At 42.9% G+C, this 13,550-nt stretch overlaps 1 protein-coding gene across 1 annotated transcript; it reads right to left on the bottom strand.

Annotated features, from left to right (window-relative positions):
* Positions 1–11,710: 11,710 nt before the first annotated feature.
* On the bottom strand, positions 11,711–12,953 carry noto (notochord homeobox). The gene is made up of 3 exons (XM_020658628.3): positions 12,496–12,953; positions 12,202–12,389; positions 11,711–12,087 (listed from the first exon to the last, which is right to left on the bottom strand). Exons 1-3 carry the CDS (start codon positions 12,890–12,892, stop codon positions 11,881–11,883), a joined length of 792 nt encoding a protein of 263 aa, XP_020514284.1. The 5' UTR covers positions 12,893–12,953; the 3' UTR covers positions 11,711–11,880.
* Positions 12,954–13,550: the final 597 nt, after the last annotated feature.

Genomic DNA, 13,550 nt, shown 5'->3' with positions numbered 1-13,550 from the left:
TCTTATTTATCAGAGTGCACTACATGTTTAATTCGTTTTTTTGTCACGTCCAGTAGGCTGCCTGATGAAGTGTTTATGTGATTGATCCATAACAAACACTATCCCATAATAATCTGTGTTTATTATTCATTTAATGCTCTTAATTAAAAAAGATGGATTGAAATGCCGACCTGTAGGATGGAGTGAGTGTGAAGGACGAAAGAAAAAAACGTTCCTTCAGGCTTCTTTTTAAAAATGACGTCAGCTTGAATACAAAACCATAAAAAGCAGCAGGTGATACGTGATTATTAAAGATGGATGTAAAGCAGACATGATAAGAAATCATTTCACAGCAATGCAGGACAGCTGTAAGAAAAACGAGAGCAGGAGACAATCATTCAGTTCAGAGGCTTCAGTCCTTTATTGTCCCTGAAAGAGAACCCAACCTGATAGAATACAACCAAGAAATATACAAAATAAGACTGGTATAAATATATATAAATAAAGTGCAGTCAATGATTAAAGAAGATTAAGAGTAGTCATTGCAGGAGGAACATGTGAACATGTGTATCTGCAGCCTGAACCTCCGACCATGAGGGGACAAGGACACATTCCTCCAGGAGCTGGACCAGAGCAGACTGCGGGTCTGTCTCTCCTCTGCGCTGTGCACTGCACGGTGCACTAACCAAGAGAATAATTACCTTCTTAATAAGCTCGTTTGTGAGCAGGCTGCATTAGAAAATCATTACCGATGGAAATTATGAGCTGAAACAAGTTGTTGATTAGTCGTTTAGAGCTAAAGGCTCCTAAAGAGAGCTCCCTGAGAAATAACACTGAATCCTCTCTGCGCTTTCGAAATGTTAAAAAAAACAAAAAAACAATCTGTGTGAATGTTGTGGAAACAGATAAAAATCTGCGTTTATTCAGAGGGTGAGCCCTGAGCTCTTCTAACTGGAATTATATTTCCGCTGTTGTATATGACTCACTGTGGCCTCTGTTGAATCTGAAACAGGCCTATGAATCATTGAAAGTCTTGTAAAAGTTCAATTGTTTGTGACGCCGAATTGAGATTATTGCAAAAATATAACAACCGGAAGTAGCTGTGTTTAAATGTTTGAAACTACATTTTCTATTAAAATGTGTTGTGTTTGTTTACAAGGTAAGATTATTAATCCAACAAAGAGCAGAATCTTTAATAACGTTTCAACCTGCGCACAGTCATAACTCTCTCTCTCTCTCTCTCTCTCTCTCTCTCTCTCTCTCTCTCTCTCTGTCTCTCACTCTCTCTCTCTCTCTCTCTCTCTCTCTCTCTCTCTCTCTCTCTCTCTCTCTCTCTCTCTCTGTCTCTCACTCTCTCTCTCTCTCTCTCTAGTTTAATGATGAAACCCTGCGAGGCCTTTACTCACTGACCCTGATCGCTGCTGGTTAATAGATGGCCAAATCGCTTTGCATTAACAAAAACAAAGTAGGGCAGTCTACCGTTGTTCCGTATACCTGAGGTTGACCCCCCCCCCCCCCTCCTCCTCGAGGCTCCGGAGACCAGAACCGAGCGGTGCCTCCCGGGTCTCCAGCGGAAATGTCCTTCTTCTTAAATTCCTCTGTACGGCTTTGATTTTTCCTGAGATATTCAAGGGACTTTTTTTCTTCTCGGTGTTACAATCAATTTGTTCCAAAGTCATCATCATGTTTCCAGATTATAAATTAATAACCTGGAGGAGGAGAATGGGCCTGTTGCAGCGTGTTACACATTGACCCGATGAATAGTTAACGAAAAAAGAAGATACACAGTTCATTTGATCACAGTGTAGGGACATACTGTAATTACACAGTTTCCTTTTAAAGCGAAAAGTTCAAGAGTGAATTAACCCGAATTGTTGTTGCACGTTTTCTCACGTACACTGTTTTAATTAGTTTGAGAAAAAAATACAAACATGTCGTTGAAAAGCAAAGTCCCCTTTCTGTAATGCAACAATGCACACTTTCTATATGACGTGTGAAGCTTTAAGGCTATAGGAGAATGAGCCTGGTGGCCGAATTCTAGCCTTAGATTTGGGGGGGTTGGGGGGGTCAGTGGTGGCAGCTGAAGCGGAAGGTTACAGGGCACATGCACACCAAGGCATCAAAAATAAAGAACAAAAAACCCATTCAAACAGGAAATGCGTGTGTGTAAAAAAAGCTTTAAATGAAATGATGTCATGTTGTTATGTTTTGTTGCAGCCCTCAGGGTCAGTCATGTTTAATTAAAACGAAACAGGTCAAACAGACCCTAAATGACGTCATCAAAAAAAAATCTAAATTTGTCTCTAGTTTGGAAAATGTTTAAAAAGATGTTTTGACCCAAGCTCACCACCAGTGAGGGCTTTAACCTGATTGGCTGATCTTTATTATTCCTGCTCTTCTGTCACAAATCATGAAAATAATTCGCGTTTGTTTTTCTTCCTGTTTGATTGAACTGAAAACACAGTTTGTGGTTTATGAGGCGCGGAGGAAAAGAGGAACATGTAGACTGATGCTCAGTGTAATGCACGTGCTGCCCTCTAGTGGCCGAATGAGATGCTTTAATTAATTACCTCTTAATTGAAAAGAAAAAGATTGTCATGCGGTTTTACTGGGAGATGATTGACTTACTGAAGAGTTTAATAAAAAATCATAATTATAGTTTAAGTGCCTTAAAAACAAAATGATACTAACAGGTTCGTCATAGTCAGTGACATCATTACTGACCCCTGTGATGCCCATCTCTTTGGGGTCCTGAGAGATCAACAGCGGGGGTCACGAGATGCACCAGGAAGTGAAGCCATGTTGAAACATTGAAAGACAAATTGACTCTGACTCTGGCAAACAGTGTGAAAATATATGACGGTGAAAAAGACATTTGAACAGTTTGAAAATAAGTGAGGTTGTGGGGTGGCTGTAGCCTAGTGGTTAGAGCAAGCACCAAATGTACAGAGGGTGTAGTCCATCATTTCTCGGGTTCGAATCTGACCTGTAGCTCCTTTCCGCACTCTTCTTCTGTCGCTTCCCGATTTCCAACTCTATCCGCTGTCCCGTCTCTGGAATAAAAAAAAAGAGGTTATACAAAAAAATGATGGGCTACAAAAGGCCACTGAAGCACCGATCCAGCTGATTCTTACTCAACAAGAGAGTTCAATATCCAGTCCAGAATCACTTTTTATGGGGCGCAGAGCAGAAGCTGTGGCCCTTCAGGCAGGCAGGCGGCCTGGGTTCGGGTCCGACCTCTGACTCCTTTCCTGCACTCTCTCTCTAGATTTCACGCTCTATCCACTGTCCTATCAAATAAAGGCTCAAATAAATCTAAAAAACACTTCCTGCTGCATCTCTTTGACCTGTTGAAAATAAACCCTTGGTCCCCTCACAGTCACCCACCTGCCACCTTTAAAAGCTTCCCTTCTGATTATGAAGGTGCTTATTGCCCCCTGGTGTTTACAAAGAAAACTAAACATAAAAACAGCTTCAAAGAACTGAAGAAAAGTCTCACAAACATGATGATGCTGTTCATGTGAGGCAGCGTCAGGTTTTTGAAGCAATGCTGCCATCTCGTGGCTGAACTGAGGAAGACTTAGAAAACTGTATTTATCCCAGAGAGCAATTCGGTCCCACAGTCCCCCCAGACCATGCATACATTTACAAACAAACAACAGAAGAGTTTATCAGAGACAACAAACAAATCAGTACTTGACAAAGATTAGCGCTGATACCGGCCTCGTGTGATCTTTTTGGCCAATGACACCCAGAGGGGCCGGATGAGAAGTGCAGTTTAAGGACAACAGTAATAAATAAGTCAATAAATATATAATCAAGACATTCAAGGGGGCACTGCCGTCACATTGAAGACCACAGACCCCGGAAAAAAAGAGGATGTTTATTTAATTTCAGATTTCCTGCAGAGAGTTTCTGGTGTCTTTGACCTCAGTGGGTTTATTCACAGGTCGATGAGCTCTCACTCTCTTACAACATTAAACTGAGAGTCTGATAGAAGTACCTGTCGATGAAGATGCTCCATAGTCAATGGTGATTCTACAATCTGTTGGGGCTTGAGGCAAAAATTAATTAGGGGGCCCTCCAACCAGAATTAATTCCCATCATCTTCCTTTTTTATAATGTCTGCAGCGCTTAGCGGGGCAACAAGAGTCAATGCTGTCAGAGGGAAGTTTCCTACTGTCATTGCCATCCCTAAAGCCCGTTCTGAATTAGGAACAAGGGCGTTCAAGGATGCTGCTCCCTCTTCTTGGAATCAGTTGCAAGATACTTTAAATCTTCAGGAGCTGGTTTCCTTTAATGTTTTTAAAGGTTGTCTTACTGATCTGGAGGCAGATATATCTGACTGTAGATGTTTTTAGATAACTCGTATTGCCCTTTTTGATCGCTTTGTTGCTGATGACTTCTGACAGATTCTGATGAATGCTTCTTTTTGTGATTCCTGTATTTATGTTCATTGTTGTTAAGTGTTTTATGTCTGAAACCCTGTCTTGGCCAGGACGCTCTTGTAAAAGAGATTTTTAATCTCAATGAGACTTTTTTTCTGGTTAAATAAAGAAATAAAAAATAAATTGCTAAATTTAAAGAAGGTGGCAGGAAGGTGTGTGAAGTGTGATCCTGAAAAAGCAGCTTTTATAGTCAGTCAGTTTTCCTTTGACTCGAGGAAAGATCAACTCACATGTCTACCAAAAATATAAAACAGACATAGATGAAGATCTTCAGAAAATAAAATCACTCTCACTGTCTGTTTTATTCAGATATAACCTCCTAAAGTGTTGAGTAAATCAGTCCACACCAACATGTCTTCTAATTATACTCTTAATGAGGTATTTGATAGACTTTGATTGGACACAGATGTGGCTTTATTGATGTCCTGCCGGTGATCCAGCTGTGGTCTCCAGTTGTTGATTGGACCATCAGATCCAGTCAGACCAGCTGCAGCTCCGGGTTCCTCTCTCTCTCTCTCTCTCTCTCTCTCTCTCTCTCTCTCTCTCTCTCTCTCTCTCTCTCTCTCACCTCCCGCCTTCATTAATAAACTAATTGGCCATTTTGTTTCGCATTAGCTCTGTGTGTTCAGCTAATCTGTCCCACTTAAATACTTGGAAAATTTCACCCCATTATAACGAGACGGGAAAAGTAGCACGTCGCTGCGTTTGTGCCACCTGCGTGAGAAGTGTTGTCGTTTTAGCCACCTGTGCTACTGAGACCCCGCTCCTCCCGCCGGCTCCCCTCCTCTGCAAAAACAAACACACCAAGATTAACACGACCCGGAGACAAATCTGCGTGTTCATATCACGCTGTTCATCTCCATCTAATCAGCTTTATCTGCAGGTTTTCGCGTTAAAAGGTAGATTTTATTACAACATCAATGTCTTAAATTACCTTGTATGTGTAAAAAGTAAATGTTGAAGCCTCTGTAAGCAGTCTCTTACACACACAGTTGAACATATATGAGGGAAGCCCCGTTAAATATCACCAACTTAATGTGAAAATGACTCTAAATGGAAAAATTCAGCAGTTTTTGAGGATCTTAATTGTGGGATATTAGCATATGGGTAGCTACTGTGGACATTCACACGTCCTGGCTTGAATATTTAATCGAATTGATTCAACATTTCATGTTTGTTTTTCTTCCACTTTTTTGCGCTGTGCGTAAAATACGCGCGGTGGATAATTACGCGTTATTTGGGACCCGGTGTTTGTTTTCCTGTGTCGCCCTCCCAGAGCGTTTTTTTGTTTTTTTAAATTTCCTCACCGGCTTCACGGTGTCCTCTGCTCGGCTGAACAGGACCTGCTGTTTCCTGAGAGGGAGCCGTCCAAACAGCGCCTCTCCTCAGGAGAGCTCTCCTGTCGTCAGTGCCCGTGTCAGAAGCCATTGTGCCTCCCTTTCAGCGCGAGACAAAGGCCAGCTCCGACTTCAAACGCTTGTAATGAAAGCTAATGACTATTAGATGGAGTAGAAGGGCCCTCGTCTTTGCAAATAAAATGCAAAGGAGGATTTTCTTTTTTACAATCCTCGACCCTAAAACGCGCGTTGGTCAAATGAAGTGCACTCTCTTATTGTAGGTGGAGGTTATTGCTCTCCATGAGAACTTTCACACCTCCGAGCTGCGCTACAGCTGAGCAGACTCATTAAAATATAAGGAGCAGCACGAGACGTGTTTCTGGATGTTAAAGGATAGAAACATGGCGAAATAATGAAGAAAAGACCAATGGTGAGAACAAGATGAATAAATAAAGATGTGTCACCAGTATCCAAAAATCACTTTCAGTAAATGAACTTTAAGGAGTGAGGACAAAGAGAAAGACATGAAGTTTTGGGGATAGGGCAACACTTTAGGTAATGCATATTTATTTATCTATAGAGAACATTTCAGCAACAAGGCGACTCAGAGAATCACCACAAAGGGAGAAAGAAACATTAGAAAGACGGTATTTAAAAATCAAAGAGGTGACTAAATAAAAAGAGCAAAATTAAGGAGAGTTCACATGAAGGAGTTATCAATCAGAACGCATCATCATTCAGCATCATGAAGCGCAAGGGGCGGAAAAAATGTCTTTGCTCGAGCTGCATTGTTGTGTTAGCATGCTAATGTTAGCGCTCTTTAGTTAGCTCATAGCTTCACATTGTTGTGTTAGCATGCTAATGTTAGCGCTCTTTAGTTAGCTCGTAGCTTCACATTTCATGTAAACTGACACAGAATGAGCGTGATCTAAAAACTCTTACTAACATCCAAATAATCAGTGAGTATGTTCTTCTTCTTCTCTCTAGTTCTTGACTAAAACAGCTTTTATACACAAGGGGAGGAGCCGGCCGTCCCGTCCATGTAAACACGGCTCTGACAACAACACAGCCAGCGGGACTCGAGCTTCTCCCTCATTGTAGACAGTCAGGACTCAGAGACACATTTACACAGGACACACTTTATGATTTATTGATGTGGAACATGTCGATCATTCTGTCTTTAATGTCTGATGACAGTAAGATCATTTCATCGTTTCAATCACTTCATATTTTACTGACTGGACTTTCAAAAGCATGAAATACAAACGATCCTCCTGTATAGGCCGACGTCTCCTTCTCCTGAGGTCACTGTCTGTAGAGAGCACCTCGTCTGTATGAGACTCAGACACGGTGACGTCTGAGTGGACGCTGCAGATGAACACAGACAGATTGTCTCTCTGTACTGATGAAGACGTAACAGTTGTTCTTTGATAAGCAGCTTCACTTCAGACCCTGTAGAGAGTCTTAAGAAAACCCGGCCTCTGTTGGCATGTTTCCAGCCGTTAAGGTGCCCTGTGCTAATTGAGACGTCGATCCTGCTGACCCCCAACCCCCCCCCCCCCTCCTCTCCAGGACTCTCCAGGTTTTTCCCAGGCCTCTGACTGCTTCTTTCTTCCCCTCAATGGGATTACGTTGGGGCTGTGGAGAGAGCTCTGATCACATCAGAAACGGCTCTCCGGGGTTTTTACACAAATTCTGCTCCTTCAGCGTCGCTGCAGCTCTAATCAGGCTGAGCAGAGACCCCAGGAGAGAGAGAGAGAGAGATCAACTCTGTTACTGTTTATTAAGCTCTCTCTTTGATACTGTCTCAGGCCGTCTGAAAGCACCTCTGCTGCTGCTGCAGTTTGAGGAAGAGGAGAGTTTGATGAAGATGTCCAAACTCTAAAGGAAGATCTGATTGAATCATTTCAAAGTCTCACTCGATAAGAGCTTGCATTGCATCTTTTTTTATTTCTTTTTTTAATCTATTTGAACCTTTGTGTTGCTGGATTTGTTGAGCTGAGTGTCAGTTGCACTTTGAACTTGAGCCTGGAGAACCTTACTTTAAAATATTTATTTTGCCGAGGAAGTAGGTGTGTTTATAAGACAGAGAGCAGTCATTCAGTGGGAAGAAAGTACCTCTTTGGTTAATTTCATTTTTTAAAGATTATTTTGGGGATTTTGCCGCCTTTATGAGGATAGAAGAGCTGTGGAGTGACAGAAAACTTAGAAAGAGAGAGTGTGGGGGGGGGGGGGGGGGTGACAGATTGAGAGTCAAACCTGCAACCGGTGCGTCAATCATGAGTGCATTAATCCATGAGGCGCCTGCTCTACCAACTGAGCCAAACCACCGCCACCAGGTCGACTTTTTAGGAACTTATTTGTGGTATTTTTATGAGCTGCTAATCTTACAGTTGTTGTTGTCCATGTTGGATGTAGCTTCTTGCAGCCCTAGCATTTAGCATAATTCAAAAAGTCAATGCCATCCCCTTCAGTCGTATGTAAAGACTGAATATAGCTCGTCATATTTAGATCTGTTATGTTTCTTTCAGCACAGATATTTAAAGTCTTTATATGTGATTTTTCACACTTAAATGTAGAAATCAAGTATCTCCTCTGAAAATAACTCTGTGAGTCATGACTGTCTACAATGGGTGTAACACCCGAGTCCCACTGTCTGTGATGTTTTCAGAGTTTTCAGAGTCCTATCTTCAGTTTGTTTACATCGCCAGGACGGCCGGCTGACTCCTCCCCTCGTGTATAAAAGTTGTTTAATTGAGGGACTAGAGAAAAGAAGAATAACATATTGTACTCACTGCTTAACTGTGTTTCTAGATCACGCTCATTTCAGGTAAATTTACATGCAGTGTGAAGATACCAGCAGAATAAAGATCGCTAGCATTAGCATGCTAACACAACAATGCAGCGCAAGTTGTTTTGGTTTCATGCTGGTGCTCAAGGGCGACATCTGCTGGATCAAAAAAATTAAGCCAGCGTCACGGCTCGATGCACTCATCAATAATCGTCAGTCGTTCAGTTAATTCTCACAGAAAAGTGAAGGACAGGAAAAGGTGACGGTAGAAAATGAACACTCAATTTGTGTTCCTTCAGATTTGTTTAATATCTCTGAGTTATCCACAGGACAGCACTTTCAGGTTGACCCCCCCCCCCCCCCCTTAATTAGCTGCTCTGATGGACTCATTTGCTACATCCCAGTCCTCTGTCCTCCCTCCTGTCTCAACCCTCATGTCTGCCATGCAGCCTTCAGCAGACAGCATGAGTCCCGCCCCACCTGGGAGGAGAGCTGTGGAGTCTGAATGGAGCAGGGACGGGACACCTGCCGGCGGGTGGGTGGGCATGTGTGAGCCCGGTCCTCTTTTGAGAAGCAGTGAGAAACAGGCGTAGTGACCGTTTAACCAGATTAAAGACAGAGACCCCCAAAGCTCTCTATTCCCTGAGACAGACTGACCCCTACCACCCCGGGTTACACAGATCCCAGCTAATCCCAGAGCCGGGTTATTTATTTGCTTAGCTTAAATCGAAAGGGGGAACCCGAGCTCGTCCCAGACTTCAGACCTGAGAGGAAATGTCTCCATCATCCTCAAACTGAGACGAGAGACCAAAGGGTGGAAGGATGATTTTATCACAGAGGAGGAAGGTTTCATGTTTGATGCTCCTTCACAAGCCGTCAAACATTAAGTTCATTTTTAAATCAAGTCTGATTTAGTCGTCTGGTGAGCAGAATGTCTTCAGTTATTTCTTTGATTTTGGTCAACTTTGATAATCAAATTGTTCTGCAGAAAGGAACAGTGGTAGGATGTGGTACTACTTCTTACTCTGTACTGTAGTAAGACTATCTGCACCGTCTGTGAATGTGCCACACAGCAGGTCTGGGGAGCGCCGATAGCCTCCCAGTTATTTTGCACGCCCCATGTACAGAGGCTATAGTCCTCTTCACAGCGCCCGTTGGTTCTGATACGACCTCAGCCCTTTGCTGCATGTCATCCCCTCTCTCTCTCCTCCCAACATTTCCTGTCTGTCTTCAGCTGTCCAATCCACTAAAGGCAAAAAGGCCCAAAATTACTTAAATAAATAAATAACAAAAAGTTAGCCGTTAAACGAGCTGACCCTAACCCTTCAGCTCTCAGACTAAACACTTTGCAGCTGTTTTCACAAACGCATTCATGAAAATGTCTAAAAAAATTTGAGGCAGTCTGCGGCTGAAATCCTCCAGCGTTTGTTGTTCACACGCACCTCACAGCAGGAGGCTGATCCTAACTAACGGGAGGAGATCGACGCAGAGATGGCAAACGAAGCAAAGAGTCCAACACTTATAATGAATGTTTTTTTGCTTTCATATCAGTGTCAGGTGTCGTCCAACTTATTCATAATACCAACAACAAGGTGGAGAGGAACATTCTGACAGAGAGAAAACATAAAGAAGAAGTTTCATGATGTGCACAGAGCTCGCAACGGCTCGTGCATACTGTAGTAAAAATCATTGATTTTCCTGAATATTTACCGCTCTCTCTATCGCACGAGTTCAGAAAATTTACTCCGGGGGTGGCAGGAAAATGATGAGTGAAATCAGAGTGAAAATATTGGATGTTTTTGTTCACACATGCAGCTCATCGTGAACATTTTCAGGAAGTTTTTTTGCAGGAGTGAGAACAGCTCAGGAGATTTTCTAGAGAGAGCATCACCAGGTACGGGAAGCATTGAAGTTGTGTGGAGGTCACACCTCTTATCTACAGCTCATTTCTGACCATCATCATCAAAATCTGTAACAAGAATAATGTTATGCTTACATTTGTCCAACTCAAAGCTCCTGTGAGGAGTTTAAAGCTGGTTATGAAACAGACTGATATTAAAACAGACGACTCTCTAGGAGCTAAAAGAGCAAATGAGACCATCACATTTCTATACAGTAATTTTTAATCCTCGAGACCTCTCATGCCAGGGATAAATGTCAGACAACGCACCGTCAAATCAGCTTTTTTTGGTCGTATTTGTAACATAAATACTGCATTACTTACATCAGTAAAAAACAAGTCCTGACAGAATCATTTGTACGATCTTTTATAAATTATTTTGGGTTTCCCTTTAGGTAGTTTTGTTTTCTTAGTAACAGCTACAACCCTAAAGCTTCTCAGTCAACCTAACGACAGGCTGAGAGCTGAGGCAGGTTTTAACCCTATTAACAAACCGTTACACCGTGCCCACCTGTCAATCATGTCAGCTACACGCCTTATTGTGAATAACTCTTATCCTTCATCAAATCAAAACGGACGAGTTATCAAAAAAGTCAGTGTGTGTCCATCGAGACATGAGCTAATCACACCTATTTGTTTTTTTGAACCAGGCTGTAAACATGTTCATCTCTGCTGCAAAAACAGGCTTTTTAGAATGGGTGTGTATGTGACTTCCTGTGCTTCTGCAGCCAGCCTCTAGTGGACACTCGAGGAACTGCAGGATTTTTTTTACTTCAGCTTAAGCTTCATTTTTCATGTCCTAACTTGCCATGCCTCACTTCAAACAAAATGTGACCTCGAGCCTGAAACATCTTTTGAGAAATAACCACATCTGTTTGTCAGATGGGCTCGCTCATCTCAGCTGAACTGCCGAGGAGCCCCTGAGCAAGGCACCAAACCCCCTCCCCACCATCAGCTCAGGAGTACCCGCTGTGGGCCGCTCCGTCACTCTGGCTTCTCTCCATTAGTGCATGTCCATAGGATCCTGTTTCTGCGTGTGTATGTGTGTGTATATTTCAGTGTGTGTTCATGACTTGTGTAAAAACTGAAATTAAATAAAGTAAAGTAAATCTTAATCTTAACGCAAGAGGCGTTTAGGGCCTTTAAAATCTGTCAGTTAAACTTTGTTAGAGTGCAAAACGGATCGATTTTAACCTCTTGATAAGAATGACCAGGACACAGTCGGCATTAATGTCATAAAATATATTTCTGAATATTTCACTCAAATTTACAAAAAACATGAAGTGACTCATCAAAGAGCAATAAATGTAGAAAATTAAATATATAAGTATACATCTATTAAATATTCATAGTCGGAGACAGTGGCCTCCTTTCTCAGCACTATGTACAAAAAGTATTTTTTTTAAGAAGTCCAGGTTAGTTTGATCAGCAGTGATCAATGCAGTCATCGGACACATCGATGTCCACGTCCAGGTCAGAGAACTCCTCATCCTCGTCTCCTTCGTCCCCGTGGCCCTGAGATCCGGGACTCTTTGGTGGAGCAGCCAGGCCCAGTTTGGCCAGCTTGGCCTGCTGCTGCTCCAGACTCTGTTTGCGCCACTTGATGCGTCTGTTCTGGAACCACACTTTGACCTGCAGACAAAACGAACGATATGCGTTTTAGAAACATGGCAGCAGAACAAATATTTGGATGTTTCTGAGAAAGTATTTCAGTGTTTTTTTTTTTGGAGAGGATTGATTTCTTACCTGAGCTTCTGTGAGCTGCAGAGATGAAGCCAGGAGGAACCTCTCTGACCCGACCATGTACTGCTGCCGTGCGAACTCCTTCTCCAGCCGGGAGAGCTGCTCGCTGGTGAAGCTAGTGCGCATGCGTTTCGATTTGCCACCTTTGGTTTTGAAGGAATGAAGTCCTGCGTTCACTTTGGACATGGAAGCTGCAAAAACAAAAAACGAAATTAACGAGATTGCCACGTGAGCTCTGATCAACTTTAAACACTTTTTATTTCACTCTGCTGTTCCACTGAAAGCTTCTTTATTTACCTTGTGCGTAAAATGCTCCACGACACGATGTCTGGTAGGTGAAGGGCGGACAGCAGTAGACTGAGTATCCAGGCTGTGTGTGCATCGCTGAGTGCAACATGCTCGGGGAGTAGACGTAAGGTGCTGTCGGTATCGGTAGGCCTACGTGTCCATTGAGAGACAGAACCGGGGCTGCTGCTGGCTGATGGTATTTCTCCCCACGGTGAGTGGGACTCGCCCGGCAGCTCGGCGTCTCCTCCGGCTTGGCGAGCAGAGCATCGATGGTGAAAGATTTCCCACTTTGAGGCTTCGGTGAAGACGCGCACCGGCTGCCCTGATACTGCGGATAAAGCGACGTTGGTGCGTAATTACGCATGGAGTATCCATAAGCTCCCACTGGTCTGTTCGGCACCTGCATCCTGTTTGATGATGTTAAAAAATCGAAAATAAGATATCGGAGGTGTTGTTCGTGGTTGTTGCTCCAAAGTGCAGCAGGAGAGTGAGTGCCTCTGCTCCGAGGAGAGCCCTCATTTATACCTCAGCCGGACACGGAGGTGTCAACAGCCCCCCATCGATCCTTTGTCTTTCTAAGTAGCAGATGAGAGAAACGAACATCCCGACAACGTATCCAATTAATTGGTGGAGTAGTACAAGCTGGGATTGTCAAACATCCTCACCCTTTGAATGACAAGGCTTTTGAAGAGGCCGGGGGGAAGGGAGGGAGGGAGCTCCAGATTTACTGGCCTACAAATTCTTGCATGGATCTTAAGTCCGAATGTAATCATTACCGCTGGGAGAGCCTTGATGTTACCAAATCATCTTATTTGGAGCCTTTTAAGTCCGACAGATGCTTTAAGCTGCGTAACAAGTCGCTTCATGATGATTGGATGTTGACTTATTCAAACACAATCTGCTTTGCGTTTTATCTTTGATCCTATAAACTTTCTAACGCACATTTTGTAACCCTCCAAATTCACAGAAGATAAGGTTGTATTTTTCCTCAACCAGTTGCAAACTGTGATCACTCCTCTATGCAAACAGTCCATCATCTTTTTCCTGTATGAAATGAATGCACT

Source organism: Labrus bergylta, chromosome 18, assembly GCF_963930695.1.
Source record: "Labrus bergylta chromosome 18, fLabBer1.1, whole genome shotgun sequence".
In the NCBI taxonomy this organism is placed as follows: domain Eukaryota; kingdom Metazoa; phylum Chordata; class Actinopteri; order Labriformes; family Labridae; genus Labrus; species Labrus bergylta.
This window is presented reverse-complemented; position numbering and strand designations above follow the sequence as displayed.